Source organism: Phalaenopsis equestris, unplaced genomic scaffold (assembly GCF_001263595.1).
Source record: "Phalaenopsis equestris unplaced genomic scaffold, ASM126359v1 Scaffold000224, whole genome shotgun sequence".
NCBI classification, from domain to species: domain Eukaryota; kingdom Viridiplantae; phylum Streptophyta; class Magnoliopsida; order Asparagales; family Orchidaceae; genus Phalaenopsis; species Phalaenopsis equestris.
The window spans coordinates 6183160-6200400 of record NW_018164666.1 but is presented as its reverse complement, the minus strand read 5'-3'; the positions used below and the strand labels follow the sequence as shown (position 1 = coordinate 6200400).

At 35.9% G+C, this 17241-nt stretch overlaps 1 protein-coding gene across 5 annotated transcripts in view; it reads right to left on the bottom strand.

Moving 5' to 3' along the window:
- The window catches only part of LOC110023368 (haloacid dehalogenase-like hydrolase domain-containing protein At3g48420), a 76709-nt gene extending 60945 nt beyond the window's left edge, over positions 1 to 15764 (bottom strand). For 2 of the 5 annotated variants that reach the window (XM_020722750.1, XM_020722752.1), the window contains exon 1: positions 15199 to 15762. In XM_020722750.1, the coding sequence (XP_020578409.1) occupies positions 15199 to 15519 (321 nt within the window). In that variant the 5' untranslated portion in view covers positions 15520 to 15762. Of the gene's footprint in view, positions 1 to 15198 lie in introns of all 5 variants that reach the window. The other 3 variants (XM_020722751.1, XM_020722754.1, XM_020722749.1) reach the window with 3 other exon arrangements.
- Between the last annotated feature and the right edge of the window lie 1477 nt (positions 15765 to 17241).

Sequence of the window (17241 nt, the reverse complement as noted above, 5' to 3'; positions counted from 1 at the left end):
GAATTTTGGGGAGGACAACCTGCCTCTTCGTTCGCGAACAACTCGTGTTCGGTTCGTGTTCGGCTCGTTCGTAAAGAAACGAACACGAACTTATTTCAAACAAACTAAATTTTAAACGAACCGAACACGAACACAAGCTTTGTTCGTTCGTGTTCGGTTCGTTTACACCCCTAACCGCATATGAATTATGCTAAAGAGGGAAAAATTTTCGTTGGAACACTCGAGAAGCTTAGGCACAGGGAGGATGGCCCTTTCAAAGTACTCCAAAAATTGAACGAGAACGCTTACAAGATCAACCTGCAGAAGGACTACAACGTTTCAGCCACGTTCAACGTCGTTGATCTGGCATCGTATTTCGAGGAGTCAGGAGTTTCGACGAATAAGGTTGAAGCTTCCCTAACCACATGTGACTGACGAAGACGCTAAAGGCGACCGCTCATATACTCAAGGGCCACAGACAAGCTCGCTCATTTACGCGGACGCCATAGACGCGCCTGCTCATTTACGCGGGCGCCACAAAAGCCAGCAGGTTCAGCCTGCTGATAATGAAACTCCCGCTATGAACCAATGTAAAGGACTGTGCGGGAGTTTCTTGTCTCTTCTACACAAGGCGAGACTACTACCCCACTTATATCCTTTCTTATGTACTCTTCTTCATGTGGGAAGTATTTTAACGGCTATTTTTTTATTTTTCTTGCCTCCCCGCCCCTTCCTTTTTGTGGGGAGTTTCCTTCTTTATTTCTTTCCTTCTCTTCGTCAATGAGAGTCAATAAATTGTTGTTTGATAATTGTAGGGTTTAGTTTGGACTGCGTTTGCTTTTTAGATTTCCTGTGTGAAGTTTTTTTTTCTTCTTTGTCTTCGAAGACAGGTGGTGCTCCGGTTGTATACTGCTCCGAGGTGGTGTTCTATCCTTCTAATCTCCTCCTATCTTTTCCCCAACCCTTCTACTACCTCTTCCCTAGCCATCGGCAACCCCCATCTCCCTCAACCACTCCGCGGCCACCTCTTCTACCACCATAACTTGCTATCCAGCCATCCAGTCCCCTCATTTCAGCACCCGTACTCCTACCCACAACCACCTAGGTTGCCCAACCCTCCAAGTCATCTACCCACATCCCGCCACCCCTATCCTAAAACAACATTGGTGTCCAGCTCACCTACAACATACCAAACATCATTCCAACTACCAAACAGTCACCCGGCCTTCCCCACCTTTCCCTCCCACCCCGACTACCACCTTGTCGATCCACCACCATCTCCGGGTCTCTTTCTCCAGATTATATTTCATTTTTCTGTTTGAGTCGTGTTGTAACCGTATTTCTATATTTATAAAAGTTGTGTTCCACTAAATCCTAACTAGCTCTGGTATCAGTTATATAAAGTAAGCCATATTTATTGTCAAAGAAAAAACCTACTCCATATACGGTAGCTAATTAAAAAAGGGTCAAATGCTACTTTCACTGCTAACACCTAGAAGGTAACTAGAAGAGCAATGCTAAAGTAAAAAAATTTATTCTATATACAACTACAATTATAAAAATAATGGAAACTACAATGAGCTCGGGTGTGAAAAATTATAGATGCTTTTTAGAGAAGCGTCATTTGTTTAATTGAATGCAAATTAAAGGTATTTAAATACTTTCATATGTTTGTTATACATTTCAAATGCATTGAAGGAGGATGGGGAGCAACATCAACAAGCAGCAATGGTTGCAAGAGAGGAGAGGGAAAGTTGGTGTCGTTAACTATGAGTTTGCACCACATTTGAAATTAAAATAATCTGGGTAACTTTCAATTTTGTAAAAAATCGGAATTCTAAGGTATTCTAAATCTCAACATCAAAAAAATTAAAACATCAAATACTTGAGTTTTAGCGTCGTTAGCTATGAGTTTTTCAATTTTGTATTGGATTTACTCAACATCAAAAAAATTAAAACATATGCATTTCTTTTACTTTGCACATCAAATACTTGCCCCTAAACAACCCAAGTGGAAATTAGTAATAAAGGAAGTGGGAACTAATAATGAAAATATGCTTACTTCTAACTGAAGCAATTGAAGTTGAATGTTGATAAAGGAATACATGCTAAGGATTTTACAATAGAAGGATTATGATTAAAGTGTGAAAAAACAAGAAGGCTTTGTAGAAATGGATATTCAGGATCAGGGAGGATCGCAATAGTAGCAAGGTGTACAACATTAGACAAGTGGTAAAATGCTTCCGATAGACGTATCCTTTCACAAAAAAAATCTCACTCCTATAGTTAAATTAACAACTATACAATCACAACTGCAGAGAATTTGCACCTTAAGCAATTTCAAGTCAAGATGGCATTCTTTTAGGGTGATATGGAGAAAGACATCTATTTAGTACAACATAAATCATCATTATGCCAGGAAAAGAAAATATTAGTTGTCTGCACAGCAAAAACCACTATGAATTAAAGAAAGTCTCCACCAACAAAACCAAAAGCTTGATAAGTTATGCAAACATCAATACTACCATAAAAATAGCACTAAAAAACTATATTATCTTAATGACTTGACAAACAGTTGTTAAAAGTAATTTGACATGAAGGATTCAGAGGAAGTAAAAAAGATTTTCAATATGAGAACTGATCATGACAAAGTTGTAGATATCATCAATCTACCTTAATCACCTGTAGATTAAAAATATATTTGACACAGCTGATATGTTGAAAGCAAAGATAGTATACCACCCTTACTGGTCACTTAAAACTTTCAAAGGAACAGATACCAACAACTACAACAAGAAGACTTTATCCCAATAAGTAGGGTCGGCTACATGAATCATTTTTCTCCATCGAGTCCTATTGAGTGTCATATTTTCATTTAATTCTAATAAATGAAAATCATTATTCATACAACACACAGAAGACTTTTTAGGTCTACCTCTACCTTTCTTAACGTAAGTCAAATCTAAAATATCTAAACTCCTAATTGGATCATCAGATGGTCAGCATTTAATGTGACCAAACCATAGAAGACAACTCACTCTAATTTTATCTGCCCTTGGAGCTACACCAACCCTTTCACAGATATATTTGTTTTGTATTTTGTTTCTAAGAGTCAAGCCACTCATTCACCTAAGCATTCTCAACTCAGCAACATTTAACTTAGTTATATACTTCTCTTTTATAGGCCAACATTATGTGTCATAAAGCATTGCAGGTTTCACCACCATCTTATAAAATTTTATTTAAGTCTAAGCGGTGTTTTTCTATCACAAAATTGGCTCGATGCATTCCTCCACTTCAACTATCCAACTTGAATTCTACAATAACATCCCCATCTATATCACCATCATTTTGAACAATAGACCCGGATATCTAAAATGTTCACTCCTTCTAATGATTTGATCACCCATAGTTACAATTTATCACTAGATCTAGTACAACTAGAATTACATTTCATGTATTCAGTATTTAGATCTACTCAAACGAAAGCATTTAGACTATAATGTAGGCCTCCATAATTCAAGTTTATCCTGAACTCTTTCTCTATTCTGATCCACAAGTAGGATATCATCAACAAAAAGCATACACTAAGGCATGGCCTCCTATAAATGTCTAGTAAGTGAATCCATAACTAAAGCATAACGATATGGACTTAAAGCAGATCCTTGGTGTTATCTAACTAAAATAGGAAAATACTTGATCAATCCTCCTATTTGAACACAAGTAAGAGCTCTAGCATACATATTTTTAATGACTTGAACATAAGTCATAGCAACACCTTGCTTTTCTGGAACACTCCAAAGAACTTTTCTTAGAACCTTATCATAAATTTTTCTAAATCAATAAAAATCATATCTAGATCCTCCTTACCCTCTCTGTACTTATTCATCAAACCTCTCAATAAATTTATAGCTTTCATAGTAGACTTGCCCGACGTACATCCAAACTAATTATAAGAAACCTTTGTACCACGTTTTAACCTATGTTTAATTACTCTCTCCCATAATGTTTATGTAGAACACATTAACTTAATTTCTCTATATTTTACACACGCTTGTGCATCCCTTGATTCTTAAAAATGGGACCAAAATACTCTTACTCCACTCGAGCATTTTTCAGTTTTTAAAACTATACTAAAAAGTTTAGTAAGCCAAAAAATTCTTAACTCTCCTAAATATTTTCAAAATTCTATTGGAATATCATTTGATCCTACTGATTTTCCACAATTTTTCTTTAAAGCCTCTTCAACTTCTTTTTTACTAATGTGACTATAAAAATAAAAAATTTATTATTATTAATTATATTAAGATCACTAAGGTCAATCGTATTTTCAAAAGCCTTATTTAACAGTTCATCAAAATATCTCATCCACATATGTTAAAGATCTTCATCTAAGAAAAGCATTTTTTTATTTTCATTTTAACTACATTTTACTTAAATTAAATCTTTACTTTTCTTTTATCTTTGTTTAGCTAGTTTATACATATATCTTTCATCCTCTTTAGTATCTTATTCAATATAAAGATTAATAAAAACATAATTATTAGCATCACAAACTATTTTCTTAAACTCCTTACGAGCCACAAGATATTTTTCTCAACTCTCTAAGATTTTACATTTAAACCAATTTTTATAACAAAACTTCTAATATTTACTTTTTCTTGCACATTAATATTCAACCACAAACTATTTTTATTTATAAAAACTTTTTTTTTATTCTCTCGGTATATCTTGTCAGGTGTTTAATATCGTTCGTTACTTTATTCCACATAGAATTAACTTTTTCATGAACATCCCAAGTCTTAAAATCTTGAAGTTTACTCATAAAAAAATTATGACTTTTAAGTGTTTCCAATTAATTCTATGATAATATTTCAATATTTTTTTTTATTTTCGAACTCATCTTAAAATCCAAAACTAGTAATTGGTGTTGAGTACTTAAATTTTCACTTTAAATGACCTTACAATCTTTACATTCTTGACGATCTCTTTTTCTCATAAGAAAATAATCAATTTGTATTTTATTTGATGCATTCTTAAATAATAATATATTCATCTCTTCTCTTAAATAAAGTATTAGTAATAACAAAATCATAAATTGTCCTACCTTCTTCGTTAATTATTTTAAAATCGTAGCCACCGTGAATATTTCTAAAATCTTCTACTACTCTACCAACATATCCATTTAAATTACCTCCAATAAAAAAATTTTTAATGTATCATTTGTATTAATTCTTCTAAGTCATTCCAAATTTTTTATTTTAAACATATATCTAAACCCACTTGAGAAGCATAACACTTATAGCACTAAAAACATCAGTATCAATAATAATCTTTAAGGCTATAATTATATCTCCAATTTTATTAACTTTTACAACATTATCTTTCAAACTTATATCTATAATTACATCATCATTTCTAGTGTGACTGTTGCTTGAATACTAAAATTTAAAACCTAAACTATCAATCTTCTTAGTATTTCTTTCAACCCATTTAGTTTCTTGAATGTGTATGATATTTACAACATTATTTTTCAAACTTATATCCGTAATTACACCATCATTTCTGGTGCGACTCTTGCCTGAATACCAAAGTTTAAAACCTAAAATACCAATCTCGTTAGTCTTTCTTTTATCATGAATGCATATGATGATTATCTTCCTATGAATCATAATATCTATCAATTTTATTAATTTACCTATGAGAGTACATATATTCCAAGATCATATCCAAATATTAATTTATTAGACCAACATTTTTGCCCGCATTCATCTATAATGTGGGAACTCTTGCTCATTTAACACTACACTCGGGCGCCGGTGTACATTTCACCGTATTCATAATGTGTCATTTTCAGGGACACCCTAGTATTTACACGATGATTTAAAGGATTCAGGTCATTATTTTTTCGATAGAAAATTTTATGTTGGTTGTTAACTACCAACGCAACCTTTCACTTTTCACATCTGGGATTTGGGACCTAACAACAGCAGTGCTAAAAATTTACACATGTCGAATACACAAAAGGAACATTGAGAGGTTGTGAATTGGATCATGCACAACCTGAAAGGTACAATAAATCACTTGCTACAGTTTAAAAAACTTGATCTGAAATTATAGGATCATGTTAATATAGTTCTAAAAACAACCCTAAACACATGAAGAAATATCATGGGATACTTCAAATTTATTACTCTTTTGTGATAGTTAAAGCCTAATTCACTTAGAAATGAATGTTCACTTGAACACCAAGCCAAAACATACGCACGGTTAAAATACCACTCCATTGGCATTTGGCTAGAAAATAATGATTTACATTAAAAATATATAAAGCACAAAAAAAACCTATAGATATGCTTACTAAAGTCATAAGCATAAAGAAATTGAGACTTTGTGAAGCCTCAATATAGAGGTGACACCGAAAGAAAAATCTAAACATTGTCATTAATGTTAGTATGCTAGAAATGTGACCCGTGAGATATTGTTAAATTTATGAAATCAAAATTTCTTCCTAATCAAATTTCTTTAACATAACATTGATATTTTCTCTTAATTGCAAAAATTTGAGTAAGATTTGACCTAGTCTATTTTATTTTATTTTAGACGGACATTCTAATAATTAGGCTTACAAACTTAACTCATAACTCCTTTATAAATTGCATTAAGAATAAACCTTTTACAAAATGAATTAAAAACTAAGAAAAAAAATAAAGGAGTCAAACCTGGGTGTTGGTTCGAAGTGTGGATTGTTTGGTCAAAATCGAAAAAATCAAACGAGCACTTTTGATTAATTCGATTCAAATTTTAAAAAAATGATTTGATTTTTAATTTTAAAATTTTTAATATTCTATTTTTTATTTTTTTGCCAGTTTTTATCTTCATCGAACCAAATAAACCCAAAAATAAAATAGCATTAGAATTAGAAAACTAAATTTACTTAGGAAAAAAAATGAGTACATAACATATTCTATTTTTTGGGTTGGTATGAATTTTCTAATTTTGAAAAAACACAGCCAATAATAGAAAGAGAAATAAACTTTGTGATTTTGAAGCATAATCATGATTTTTAATCACTTCACGCCCATGTTAAATTTTGGTTTACTCAAAACCGAACTCATTAAACCACAGAAAATTTTGGTTAGAATTGGATCGGTTTTATTAAAAGTCTTGTCACTCAGTTTTTAGATTTCAAATTTTGGTTCCACTCGATTTGACAAATTAGTAAGCCAAACCATTCAAACAGACCGATTGCGCACCCTGGTGTTGGTTTTCAAGAAGATATCGAAAGCAACTATAGTAAGAGGAGAGCATATGGGCATCTAGCATATGTAGACCAGTTAAATGGATAGAAGGTCTTCTTCTTATGCTTTTGATACTGCAGTAGCTTCATCACCTTACTTTTCTCATCCCGATCACTATGACCATAGCAAGTACATGGCTCCTTCGACGACGACAGCAAATGGCAATAGTTTTCTCCTTATTTGGGTCATCGTTAAATGTAATAGGTGATTTCATTTCTTCATCTTTCAAATTTAGCAATCACAATGACAGGGTGTTGAGGCTTCTTAATTATCAATCGACACAAGCAATAAGGCGGTAACTCGCTTCAATAAGTGGTGACTTTGTTTCTTCTCCATTTTGATAACTTGATTCCATATGTTATAATATATTAAAATAAGTTTTCTCGATGTGCCCTTACTTGGAGACTAGTGGAATCTTACGACCTTCATGCAACAATATCTCTGAACGAATATCACTGAATTACATAAACAATTATGTGTATACTTCTGTTTATTTCTCTCTCTTTTTTTTTTCTCTTCGACTTCATGTTAAACTTGGTTTTTCACCCAACTAGTATCAAAATTGATAATTCAATTGGCATCGAGTAAATTATGTTGCTCATGAATCCTAAAATATTAGTCATGTTTTACTATGGATGAGCAAAGTTCAAAAGCCTGCGACACCACAACGGATTTAGTGGTTCTGCGGGATTTTATTGCATGATACTAAATGGTGATTTAGAACTTTTTTTTTAAGGGATAATGATGGTTGATGTGGGGAACTCTTAAGGGAGGGCAATATTGACAAGTTTGGTATTGAGTTTAGCCTTACAATGTATTATTAAAAAGAATGTTGATGTAGAAATATGAAGTGGTTAATCACGCAAAAATTAATTTTTTGAATATGAGTTCAATCAATAGTGCATCTAGTTCAACTTTAATACTTAGTTCTGTTTGGTACAGTTTTCTGTCTCTTATGCTTTCAGATTGTCACCGCAGTTCTGTTTGGGGAACTACTTTCTTACTGCTTCTTAGAAATTTCTGTGGTAAAAGCTGTTTTTGCAATCGGAGTTGTTAAAGTGTGGTGGCAACCAGAAAGATGCAATTTAATTTTTTGAAAATAAAATAATTTTTTAATAACCACCGCAGCTTTTTGAAAAATTATTTCTTCTACAGCAGTTTCACAATCGTTTTTTCAAACAGCTGCAACTGCCCCAAACAGACCCTTAGTTGATTCATTCCCTAACACTCTAGTTCGTATAAATTTTTAATCCAATTTTTAACACTTTCAACCAGGAAAAGTTATGATAAACCTCTAATTCCTTCTTTGATGAAAAAATATTATCTTACGTAGATGGATATGCAATCCATCACGCAAGACAGTTTTGATGCTCAGGGGAATCCAAAATCATGTCAAATCTTAATTCAATGATCTATTTCAATACTATATAATTTTCTTTTTTTGCTTGATCAACCCTATGTGTGTATGTAATTTCTTTCAAATGGTGATTGTTAACAAATCTACCCTCAGATTTGAGTGGCAAATGACAATACAAAGAACTTGGAGCATCTAGAAACCCCGCCTCTATCATAACTTTACCACCTTGGGATTGGGGTTTCCCCCTGAATCCTCCATATATAATCAAAATCCATGTGCACCATTAGATCACCTGCAAGCCATAGTTTACATATAAATCTTGATTGGCTGGCCATTTCATTAGCTTCATGAAAATTTTAGGATAATTTGGGGTTTTAATATGCCCATTTTTCCTATATTCAATAACTCATGCTATATAATATGTTATAACATAAGAAATTTGATCAACTCACCTAATTGCAAACTTGATTATTCTGAATCAACTATTAATCATTAAAAAATAGGGAAATTTACTTAGGTGCCACCCAATTCCCATGTATTCACATATCAGACACCTAAACTTCAATTTTTACATTCAGGCCACCCTACCTATGGCTAAAAGCAAGGGATCGGGGTGGTCTGATGCGCAATTAGATAATGAGGCATTTTTCGTTCATAAAGTGAGGCAATCTGAGGCGTAAGCCTCACAATTTAAAAATTGTGTAGTCGAAATATTGGACTGAATAAACAGAGAAAGGCATTTTGTAGCTTGACCTTGTGACTCTTTTTTTTTTTGGAGGGGTTATCAAAAATACCATTCAATGTGACTCAAGATTGTAAAGTGAGGTCTAGGTGTTACATATGAATTTTGTGGTTTATAAGTAAATCTTCATTTTTGGGGGCATTTACATACATATGACCCAATTCTAAAATATCTACATATCTAAAAAGCCGAAGTTTACTTTATAAATTTATAGCACCAAATGATTCAACATAAATACCTGTGTGTTCTACAAATAGAGACAAAAATGTTTGAATTTGAACAAAATAATGGCATACTGTTATAGAGGCGGCAGTGGCATCCTAAGGTGCAGTGGCATCGGCGGCGATGGCATCCTAAGGTGCAGTAGGCGGCAAGGTCAGACGCGTGAGAGGGATATGAGAGACTTGTAGGAGACGGGAGCTTGGGGTTCAAATGAAACAGCATCATGTGGCCTGGTTACGACTGCAGCGACGGCCGGAGGATCAAGCATCAGCGAAGGCAACGGTAACGATGTCCGATGCAGCAACCGGTATCACCTGATGCGTGAAATCGAGATGGGAGGCTTACGGGAGACGATAGCTTGGAGATTTGAAACAGATATGTGATTTTAAATACATAAACCAAAAAAGAAGTGAACACCTTATCAAATCGAAGACACACGCCTCAAGCTACTTGAGGCGTACGCCTCGACCAATCCAAGTAAGATGTATGCCTCGACGTGAAAAATTTTGTGATTGTGCAGACTAATTCCACAACTTTAAATAGTGATTTAGTCATCGAATTCATAAATCCAACCAAATTTCTAAACTACCTAGTTTTTTGTTCAAAGATTTGTGAATTTGAAGAGATTTAGTAAAACCTTTCGAATTGAATTTCTTAAATCTAGTTTTTCCCATTAATTTTATAAATCTAGATATGAGCCAACCTTTATAAATCTTGCTAAATCAAGCATTAACTTCAGGTAAATTTTAATACTTCTAAAACTTTTGGAGAGATTTAGGCAAAATCCAACTTAAATTATAATAAAGCTGGCAACCAAAAAGCCTATTAATATAAAAGATCAACTGATACCACATGAATTCATAAATGTAGACTCAAATTTCTAATTATTTAAAATAGTAGCAATCTTCATGAAGTCCTAATAGTAGCTACTGCAAAATCCAAAATATTGGCTCTCACAAAGTTTTATACGAAGGCTATCATAAAAAGTAAAATTTGGAGGCTGCTATAAAGTCTTAAATTCAGAACTATAATTATATTTTAAATGAAGGCTACTATAAAATTCTACAAAGATGGTTAAAAATACTTCAACAATGATTGAAAATGTTGGAAGGCAAATTGGTCCGCATATAAACTCCATGTAATCCTGACTTGTAAAGCATCTCACAAACATTTAAATAAAAGAAAAAAAAAAGGAAAAGGGAAGAAAGAAATAATTTCCTCAAGAAAATAAGAGAAAAGAAAGAAAACCATCATCAACTCGTATCTTTATAATAGAGAATTGTGTCATTTTTACGCAGTTAATGCAGACAAAGTGATATATTTGTCTTTATATATACAAAATAATAATTTCTCTGTTTATATTTTTTAAGTTTAGTGAAATGTTTGTTTTTTGCTTAGTCATGAACATAGATGACTTTCACCTGTTGAAATTCAGAATAATGTGGAATACCTCGGAATCGTTTTCATTAATATGAACGGGGGTATAAATAACCCTTACAAGAATCCTATAATATGAAAAATAATAAAAAATGAAATGATATGAAAGAAAAGCTATATCATCTGATATCTCCGATAATTAATTCATATTAACTATTAGGAGATAATAGGAAATAATATAAATTAGGAAAACAAATAATTCCTAATATATAAAAAGAAAATATCTCCTTATATTAAGGAAAAAATTTATTCCTCATAACTAGGAATAAATTATTTCCTATTATAAGTCTTAACATTAAAGATAATAAATCATGTAATTTAAATTAGATATTTCAACACTCCTCCTCAAGTTGAACATGGTTGAAAATCATATTCAACTTGAATTTGAAAACATCGGTTGCGGTATGCTGACTGGACAGGTAGCATCAATTTGTCAAAAAACTTCAACAATCCTCAAATCGCAAGTGTCGAAGCCGAAAGTCCCAAAACCGAGAATGTCGAGGCTTTGAGAGCGCTGAAGCCGAAGTCTGAGAGTGGTCGAAGCCTGAGAGTGGCCTGGACAATGGCTAAGCTCAATTTCGAGACATTAATGAATTTGTAAATCACCGGTTGACTGATAATTGCATGAAAACTGCAAGAAGACTGCAGGGAGGTTGTCAGAAAGCTGCAAGGAGTCTGCAGGGAGGTTGCAGGAAAGCTTCAGAGGGCCAACAACAGTGCTCAGAAAAGTTGTACTGCTCAGAGAAGGCTGCAGTAATGCTGCAGGAAAGAGCGGTGCTTTCCTTGGGAAGAGCTGGCCAAAATCTGCAGGGAAAAAATTTGTTGAGGTAGATCCGACGACGAGAAAAGTTGCATAGGGAGGTCCGACGGCGGGAAAGGCTGCAAGGGAGAGAACCGGCTGCAAGAGTAGGCCCGAAGGTCCAGTCGGAAACAGATATGTCCGCAGGAAGTTCACGCGGCAGAAAAAGCCGCAAGAAAGAATTTCACTAGCAGGATTTCAACGACAAGAAGGACTACAGGAGGGAGTTCCAGTGGCAGGAAAGCCATCAAGGAATAGGTCTCGCTGTAGGTAGGTGCTTCGACGGTCTTGGAAGGAAATCGGGAGGTCCGACGGCTGGAAGATCCTGCAGGAAAGATCTGCGACTAAAAAACTGTCGAGAAAAACGACCATGGGAGAGCCCACAAGGAAGCCAATGCTCTGTGTGGTTCCGCGGGGGACAATGATTTCCACCAGAGAGTGAAAACTGGGATTTCAATTGGAGATCTTCCGTGATTTGCACCGGAGAGAAAAAACAAATCTCATTGGCGAGCCAAAATTTCTACTAAAAAGAGAAAATAATGTCTGTTGTTTGCTGAAAATGCAAGTCTATTGTTGCCCAAATGTCTGCGCAAGAAAAACAGTTGAAATCGCAATGGTGTAATGAACAACACATCTACGCAGGGAAAAAATTGAGGCACAGCAAAGGCTGCAGAAATTGACTCTGACGACTGGCGGTGCCTGCATAGGGAAAAAGCAAGGTGCAACAGAAGCTACCGAAATTGTCGGATGCAGAAAAGAAAGTAGAGAAATCACTGGTTTTAATGGCTGCTTGGAGAAGGTCCGGTTGAAAACGCAGCTCCCCTTGACGCGTGGGCAGGGAAGAAAAGATACTACAAGAGAAATGGACGGCTTGTCCGATCCACGGCAGTGATATCTCAGGCGAGATGATGATGAGGCGGGTGGCGGCATCGCTCGTGTCGCGCTCGCGAGTTCACTAAATTTGCTTGAAATGATCTTGATGATTGTGTCAAATCCGACTTCGAAGGAAAAAGGAATAGCCGAAGGAGAGATGGTCCGGATGAACCGGATCTGCTGGGAAAGAACCACCTCGAACTTTCGACGGAAAGAGATCCATCCATTTTTGTATGCAGTTTTCGACTAAGGCTCCCTTTCAAAAAGCCCCTTGGTTTCTCTCTATTAGAAGCTATTGAATACTCTCCTGCCCTACCGTGGCTGATAATCACATCAAGAGAGAAGTTATCTATCGAAACCGATCGTCGGATTGGCTGCAAGTTATCTTCTTCCTCTAATGAATTAAGCGGCAGTTATGAAGTTGAAGACCAAGAAAATGACACTTTACTTTGGTGGGTCACAATTTTGACCTCAAAAAATCCTCTCTAACGTTTTCCCATGGCAAGGCCTTGATTTGCAAGGTTTCGAGTTGAGCAGGGGAGCCAATTACTAGGTCTGTTGGATCTGAGATGACGGCAGTTGCAGGAGAAGCAGGAGAAGCAGGAGAAGGTGCGAGTACAGTGTAAGTCGCCGGAGAAACAATCAGAGCGCGACAGAGAGGGCAATTAACATGAGATCTGAGCCACCTATCGATGCAGGGTAAGTGAAAGGCGTAGCTACACTTGGGGAGCAGGCGTACCAGTTCGCCATCATAGAACTCGCCAAAGGCAAACAGAGCAATCCTTACTATCGATGAGGCTGTCGCTAGATTTATAAATCCAGGAGGAGATTGACGCGATCATGCTATCATCAAGACCCTGCGTTCGGATATACCAGATGTGGTGTTTGATCTCGTTGTCGGGAGGGAGAACACCACTGATTTCATCATCGTTGTCGTTGAGAGCACCGGTTGCGGCTTCCGATCCAGGATTACGTAGTTGTCGGCGAGTGTGGCGGCGGAAGCGTAGATGAGAGGCAATGCAAAGGAGCCGGCGACAGTGGAGATGACTGCAATTATTAGGGATGGCATGAGTCGATCGCAGTGATGAAGGATAATCGGAATGGTAGTATCGCTGGAGTTGACGTCATGTGGTAACGAAACAGACGCTATAGGTGGATTAGGGATTCAGATGTCGGATAAACAAAAGCCGATGCAATTGAAGATACAATCGAGTGTGATGTTGCCGTCCAAGTTGAAGCTTCCATTGGAGCTATTGTTGCTGTCAGCAAAGAGGAGAAGATGGCGTGAAGCTTTCCATTTTAGTTATGCTTTTGTCTATGTACAAGAAGCCATCAGAGTACTTGGTGGAGGTGATCGATGAGATTGATCAGAGCACACGGAGCCATAGATTCATCTCACCCAATCTCTCCACTCTGTTTTATCTTCATACCAGCAAGAAATGAAGGAGATAGTCTTGTAGCCGGATAGAGCGGCGTACGCTCGGAGGTCTTCCGTACTTGACGGTCAAATGATCGGCAAGCGGCCGCCCATGAAACTCCGAAATGGGAATGGATTTCGCGAGCGCAGTAGAGTTTTCGAATCGCTTGGGAAGAAGATTAGGATCGAAGTCACCGTCGAAATCAGCTGCACGGGCGGAGATGCCGTTATGGGTGAAGTTGATGCGTTCGCAACAAGTCTCGGTGAAACCGACGTAGAGTAGCATTGCAATGGGTCTGGAGAAAAAATCGTTATCCCTCTCCCTTCCTGCACAGAGGATGACAGAAAGAGAGTCCGACAATTCACAAAGAATGGTCGGTGGCTAGAGTATATGTTGAAATTCAGAATAATGCGGAATACTTCAGAATCGTTTTAATTGATATGAACGGGGGTATAAATAACTCTTACGAGAATCCTATAATAAAAAAAATAATAATAAAGTAAATGATATGAAAATAAAACTATATCATCTGATATCTCTAATAATTAATTCATATTAATTATTATGAGATAATATGAAATAATATAAATTAGGAAAAACAAATAATTCCTAATATATGAAAAGAAAATATCTTCTTATATTAAGAAAATAATTTATTCCTCGTAACTACAAATAAATCATTTCATATTATAAGTCTAAGTGAATAAATCTTGTAATTTAAATTAGATATTTCAACATCACCAAACCACGTAAGTTTCTGTTTTTTGTATTTGAGATTTATTGCATTTATTCTCTCATCCTCATTTAATTTCTAATTTCTGCATATTTTTTTTACCATTAAACCAACAAGACCTGATTACAATAAAGACTATAATGACAACTTTCCCACAATAAATTTGATTAAAATTGCAAAAAAAAATCAGTGGATCAATTCAAAGTAAATGCCGAATAGGCAACAAAACATAGCAATAAACAGGTGTATGCTTTCTATTTTACTCCACGGTGTGGCGTTTCTACGAAACTAGGGTTAGCAACCAATCCATACCTAAAAAAGAAATCCCGGAGCTCACCTCGTCGAAGGTCTCATTGAAGGAGATGCGATGGCCGTCCTTCTCGGTGTCCACGAGTACGCCGTCACAGTCGAAAAGCAGCGCTGCGGGGAGGCTGGAAGGAGAAAAAGATGAAAAAGAAGAAGCAGCACAAACGACGACACTCCCAAAACCAATAGGCGCCGATCCACCCCACCGCCCGGAAAACACCAGCACAGAGGAGAAAAGCGTCGTCGCTCTTTTGGGTAAAGGAGACGTCTGCGAAGTAATAGAGGAGCGAAAGTTTCTCCTCAAACCCGGGGCCGTAGAAGAAACTCCAGGCGAAGGAGCAACCGTAGCCATTCCCTCGGATTTCTTTGACGAACCTTTGATTTACCGCTCCTTCGACCGCTGGTTCCATTTTGCGGAGGAAAAACCTTATCCTTCGGGTTCGTGCGGACACTGGCAGCCATCGAGGAAAAAATATTAGTTCTGAACTCGACACAGAGCTGCCTCATCCAATGGAAATGAGTCACTTGTTTAATCCGGTCCCATCGCTTAAAAATTAAAAAAAACGTTCATTTGCCACACAACACTGCCCGGCTCTTCAGCCTCACCAGCAATAAAATTTAGAAAATGTTTTTGGTCTCAGAATCCGGCCTGAATCAAGCGCCCAAAAAATCAGAAAGCAACTTTTTATGGAAAGTGGATCCCGCCCAAAAGTAGATTTTGGCGTTTTCTTCTCCCACCGGCCTGCAAAAGCTCATTTTCTTAGCCGGGTCACAATCAACCTCTGCCCGAAAGTAGTCATAAGCTTCTTATGCGTTTCAGCAGCAAGATATACGAGTTGAATGTAAATGTGTTGAGATCAATAATATGATCAGATCACAATAATATATGCATATAATTTTATGTCTATATAGGTTTGAGATGTGGAGAACCTAAATGGCACGAAGAGAGACATTCAACTTTATTCAAATAGAAATTAGAGAAATAATGAATAAAAAGATATCAATTCTCAAATATGGTTGTTCATAGAGAGGTAAACTGAAGATATCATGTTTATCTGGGATTTCCAACCCGAAGAGCGTGGTAGACTCACAAGTTTTTTTTTTTTTTTGAAATGACGAGTTATTTAGGCTTGATTATGATTGTTTTGGGGATGTAATAATTTTTTTATAGAAACTATAGATTAAATAATTATAAATTTATATGCTCTCCTTTTATGGGGATCAATCGCCACTAACAAAATGTCATATTTGGTAACACCACAAATAACTTAAGTAATACTGCAATAACACAAATAACACATTAAGGTAATAACACAAGTAACACTGTAATAACACAAATAACACGTTAATAAAACCACAATAACACAACAATAACACTTTGATGACGCTAAGTTAAAGTCGCAATAACACCACTATGCAATTGTTGATGATGTTAATGAGATGTTATTATGGTGTGAACGATGTTATTGTTGTTTACAGACAAAAAAAACATCTCAATAGCAACAAAATAATAATGAAATTACATTTCGGTGTTATTTTTCGTTGTTATTTCGTGATATTTAAGTGTCATTGCATTCTAACATAAAATGAAAAAAATCATCATATGATCTATAATAAATAATGTAGCATAATACCTCGAAAATTTTGGAAGACCGCTAGCTTCTTTAGTTCCCTTGCGATCTTTCATTGTTGTGTGTTAGCAAGAGGAAAAGAAAACCATAACTTTGAATATCAAGAGTTCGAACAACGCAATGCTAAACTTAAAAAATTTTGGCAAGTGATTGGCCTTGGCGTAACATTGCGAGGAAGTGAAACTGAACTTGCAAAGAAGGCAAAACTGTCCAAAAACCCTAGGTTTTGCGCAGAAGAAGAGAAATACTCGAGAGAAACCATAACGTCAGAGAAATGTTGAAATGTGCCATAAAGGCGTTTTTTGTCTGGTTTGACGTTTCGTTGGGCTGGATTCGAGCTGGGTTGGGTGACAAAATTATTTTTTAATTTTTTTTTTTGCGGTGGGGCCGAAGAGCCGGGTGTTGAGAAATTAGGGCGAAGAAAAACAAGAATCGACACAAAT